The sequence below is a fragment of the Boleophthalmus pectinirostris genome, unplaced genomic scaffold (genome assembly GCF_026225935.1).
Source record: "Boleophthalmus pectinirostris isolate CB_2022bp ecotype Guang Dong unplaced genomic scaffold, ASM2622593v1 HiC_scaffold_21, whole genome shotgun sequence".
NCBI lineage: Eukaryota > Metazoa > Chordata > Actinopteri > Gobiiformes > Gobiidae > Boleophthalmus > Boleophthalmus pectinirostris.
Genome location: NW_026571175.1, coordinates 5,062,011 through 5,067,054, shown reverse-complemented (window position 1 = coordinate 5,067,054; position 5,044 = coordinate 5,062,011). Strand labels below are relative to the sequence as shown.

Sequence of the window (5,044 nt, the reverse complement as noted above, 5' to 3'; positions counted from 1 at the left end):
ATATGCCGCATTCTATTGCATTTGGGACTCGGGGAAAACCCAGCCTGATTCATCACTTCATGGAAACTGTGTGAGCAGCATTAGGATTCGTTCGCTCGACGGTAGGAGGACACTTTTTTAAATGAACCAGTTGCTGCTATTTGGTGGTGACGTATGTAATGCGCTGCTAACGGGGAGAACTTTTATATTAATCATTGTCAGTTATTGTCATATTTTTGCTATGAGGACAAGCCATACTTTCTAACCCAGGGGTGGGCAAACTACGGCCCGGGGGCCATATGCAGCCCTTTAATCTTTTTAATCCGGCCCTCCCAACTTGAATTATAAGTAATAATAATCATCATTTTCAGTGTTTTAAAAGTCATTTCAGTAAATAGTAAATACCGTGACACTTGAAAGACACATATTTTGTTGTAATGATTTCCAATTATGGGATATTTCAATAACATGGGATATGTTTTCGACATAGCCTAGCCATAGTTTTTTTTTTTTTTTTTTTCTTTTATGAGGTGGATTAACAAAAAATCAGCTCCTGGTCCGGCCCTTCTGTCAAATTTTAGAACCTTTGTGACCCACGAGTCAAAACGTTTGCCCATCCTTGTTCTAAACTCACATGGACCTTTTGAAGCAGATCCACGATGCAGAGTGACACATGGAAACAAATACAGCTTCCTGCACTTAGGTGGCGGAAGGCGTCTGTAGCCACAGTTGCCCTGGGACAGACTAACTGAACACTTAGAGTTAGCTATATGAAAAGCTCGCTAGATGAAAAGTATGAAGTGGTCAAATACAGTGTGTAGGTGAGTTTGTAGTCAATTTCAATTTGAAAAGTTGAGGGAAAATAATAAAAAAAGTCTCCCAAAAATATGGGCAGAGCTTATTTGCCATGTGTTGCTCTGGATTCTAAACAATCTGTATTAAAAAACAAAAACATTCAGACTTATTTGAAATTGCTAAATTACTTCTTTATTTACAATGTATTTACAGGACCTGTGTGTGGTGATACACAGACACAGGATTCAGACTGGAGACTGATGACTGTCACCACCTAAACAGCTCCTCCTCTTCTTCTTCTTCTTGTTTTTATAGTACACTTGGACTTGGAGCTCCTCCGCTTTGACTTTGATCTGCTGCAGCTGATCATCTGACTTGGGCAGGGACAGCTGCAGCTCTTCACATCTGAGGAGAGCAGAGGTTTTCTCCTGCTCACTGTGTTTCAGAGTCGTGTTCAGCTCCTCGATAGTCCTCTGGAGAGCCTGCTTCTTTTGGAGGGCTTCGTTCTCCTGAACCACCTGCTGTAACTCCCTCAGTCTCCATGTCTGTTTTCGACTGATGTGGAGTTGTTCCTGGTGGGTTCTCTGGAGCTCCTGAAGAGTATTCTTCAGCGCCCTGTTCTGCTCTATACACTCTTCAAGTTCCTGTGTGTTCTTCATACTGGTCACCTTCAAGTTCTTGACGGTGTTTTGGGCAGACTTTAGCTCCTCAAAGAGGTCAGAGTTATAGTAGTGTCTGTTTGCCTTCTGCAGTTTCAGTTGTTGTTCCAGCTGCTTCACCTTTTCTTGGTTTTTGCTGGCGAGACTCTGCTGTTCTTGGGAGAACCTCTTAAGATTTTCGTTGTCCTGGTAGAGGCCCTCCACATACTGGTTTACCATCTGTCTACCCTTCTTTAACATTTGATCTCTTTCCTTGTCTTTTTCTTCGAGCAGATATTCCCCAAACTCTATCATTGCCTCCTTTTCCTCTCGAGCTTGGCTCAGCTCTTTCTGGAGCTCCTCAAACTTCTTCTCGAGGTTTACTTTCTGCTGTAACACCTCCTCTAACTCTCTCAGTCTCCTTGTCTGTTTAGCATTGACTTGGAGTTGGTCTTGATGGGCTCGTTGGACCTCCTGAAGTCGCCGTCTCAGGTCCTTCACAAGTGGGCTCTCCTCGGGTAGAGGAGAGGCACCCCCTGCGGTAGCCTGAGCCGTTGCCCTCATGGTTGGATAGTTGTTTTTTTCTGCCGTTTTGGTACATGTCTCTCGCTGTGAGATTCAGTCTAGAATGAAGTTTTTCAGTTCAAGTCCAGGCATATATACTCTGGCCAACTTTATGACATAACAGCTGTCGCCACGGTGATAGAACATGGAATACGATATGTTGGAATGTTGAGTTGTTACCATGGAGACAGACAAGACTTTTGTCAGGGACTGTATATATATATATATATATATATATATATATATATATATATATATATATATATATATATATATATATATATATATATCGGTAAATCGAGAGCTTTGCCTTTCGTCTCAGCTTCACCACAACGGTCCAATACAGTGACCGCATCACTGCAGACTCTGCACCGATATCCTCCCCTCACTCGTGAACTAGACCCTGAGATACTTGAACTCCTCCACTTCAGGCACGGACTCTCCACCCACCCAGAGAGGACAAAAATTGTATTAAATTTAAAATAACTTATATATTTATATTTATATATACATTATTGAAAATGACAGACACATTTCATAATTTGCCCTAAGGGCAAGAGTTCTGATTGGTAGGATGGTACTTTTTTTAAATGAACCAGTTGCTGCTATTTGGTGGTGACGTATGTAATGCGCTGCTAACGGGGAGAACTTTTATATTAATCATTGTCAGTTATTGTCATATTTTTGCTATGAGGACAAGCCATACTTTCTAACCCAGGGGTGGGCAAACTACGGCCCGGGGGCCATATGCAGCCCTTTAATCTTTTTAATCCGGCCCTCCCAACTTGAATTATAAGTAATAATAATCATCATTTTCAGTGTTTTAAAAGTCATTTCAGTAAATAGTAAATACCGTGACACTTGAAAGACACATATTTTGTTGTAATGATTTCCAATTATGGGATATTTCAATAACATGGGATATGTTTTCGACATAGCCTAGCCATAGTTTTTTTTTTTTTTTTTTTCTTTTATGAGGTGGATTAACAAAAAATCAGCTCCTGGTCCGGCCCTTCTGTCAAATTTTAGAACCTTTGTGACCCACGAGTCAAAACGTTTGCCCATCCTTGTTCTAAACTCACATGGACCTTTTGAAGCAGATCCACGATGCAGAGTGACACATGGAAACAAATACAGCTTCCTGCACTTAGGTGGCGGAAGGCGTCTGTAGCCACAGTTGCCCTGGGACAGACTAACTGAACACTTAGAGTTAGCTATATGAAAAGCTCGCTAGATGAAAAGTATGAAGTGGTCAAATACAGTGTGTAGGTGAGTTTGTAGTCAATTTCAATTTGAAAAGTTGAGGGAAAATAATAAAAAGTCTCCCAAAAATATGGGCAGAGCTTATTTGCCATGTGTTGCTCTGGATTCTAAACAATCTGTATTAAAAAACAAAAACATTCAGACTTATTTGAAATTGCTAAATTACTTCTTTATTTACAATGTATTTACAGGACCTGTGTGTGGTGATACACAGACACAGGATTCAGACTGGAGACTGATGACTGTCACCACCTAAACAGCTCCTCCTCTTCTTCTTCTTCTTGTTTTTATAGTACACTTGGACTTGGAGCTCCTCCGCTTTGACTTTGATCTGCTGCAGCTGATCATCTGACTTGGGCAGGGACAGCTGCAGCTCTTCACATCTGAGGAGAGCAGAGGTTTTCTCCTGCTCACTGTGTTTCAGAGTCGTGTTCAGCTCCTCGATAGTCCTCTGGAGAGCCTGCTTCTTTTGGAGGGCTTCGTTCTCCTGAACCACCTGCTGTAACTCCCTCAGTCTCCATGTCTGTTTTCGACTGATGTGGAGTTGTTCCTGGTGGGTTCTCTGGAGCTCCTGAAGAGTATTCTTCAGCGCCCTGTTCTGCTCTATACACTCTTCAAGTTCCTGTGTGTTCTTCATACTGGTCACCTTCAAGTTCTTGACGGTGTTTTGGGCAGACTTTAGCTCCTCAAAGAGGTCAGAGTTATAGTAGTGTCTGTTTGCCTTCTGCAGTTTCAGTTGTTGTTCCAGCTGCTTCACCTTTTCTTGGTTTTTGCTGGCGAGACTCTGCTGTTCTTGGGAGAACCTCTTAAGATTTTCGTTGTCCTGGTAGAGGCCCTCCACATACTGGTTTACCATCTGTCTACCCTTCTTTAACATTTGATCTCTTTCCTTGTCTTTTTCTTCGAGCAGATATTCCCCAAACTCTATCATTGCCTCCTTTTCCTCTCGAGCTTGGCTCAGCTCTTTCTGGAGCTCCTCAAACTTCTTCTCGAGGTTTACTTTCTGCTGTAACACCTCCTCTAACTCTCTCAGTCTCCTTGTCTGTTTAGCATTGACTTGGAGTTGGTCTTGATGGGCTCGTTGGACCTCCTGAAGTCGCCGTCTCAGGTCCTTCACAAGTGGGCTCTCCTCGGGTAGAGGAGAGGCACCCCCTGCGGTAGCCTGAGCCGTTGCCCTCATGGTTGGATAGTTGTTTTTTCTGCCGTTTTGGTACATGTCTCTCGCTGTGAGATTCAGTCTAGAATGAAGTTTTTCAGTTCAAGTCCAGGCATATATATACTCTGGCCAACCTTTATGACATAACAGCTGTCGCCACGGTGATAGAACATGGAATACGATATGTTGGAATGTTGAGTTGTTACCATGGAGACAGACAAGACTTTTGTCAGGGACTGTTTAAATATATATATATATATATATATATATATATATATATATATATATATATATATATATACGGTAAATCGAGAGCTTTGCCTTTCGTCTCAGCTTCACCACAACGGTCCAATACAGTGACCGCATCACTGCAGACTCTGCACCGATATCCTCCCCTCACTCGTGAACTAGACCCTGAGATACTTGAACTCCTCCACTTCAGGCACGGACTCTCCACCCACCCAGAGAGGACAAAAATTGTATTAAATTTAAAATAACTTATATATTTATATTTATATATACATTATTGAAAATGACAGACACATTTCATAATTTGCCCTAAGGGCAAGAGTTCTGATTGGTAGGATGGTACTTTTTTTAAATGAACCAGTTGCTGCTATTTGGTGGTGACGTATGTAATGCGCTGCTA

The 5,044-nt window shown here is 41.9% G+C and overlaps 1 protein-coding gene across 1 annotated transcript; it reads right to left on the bottom strand.

Annotated features, from left to right (window-relative positions):
- Positions 1–3,462: 3,462 nt before the first annotated feature.
- On the bottom strand, positions 3,463–4,450 carry LOC129410143 (trichohyalin-like). The gene has a single exon (XM_055157595.1). It carries the CDS (start codon positions 4,417–4,419, stop codon positions 3,463–3,465), a length of 957 nt encoding a protein of 318 aa, XP_055013570.1. The 5' UTR covers positions 4,420–4,450.
- Between the last annotated feature and the right edge of the window lie 594 nt (positions 4,451–5,044).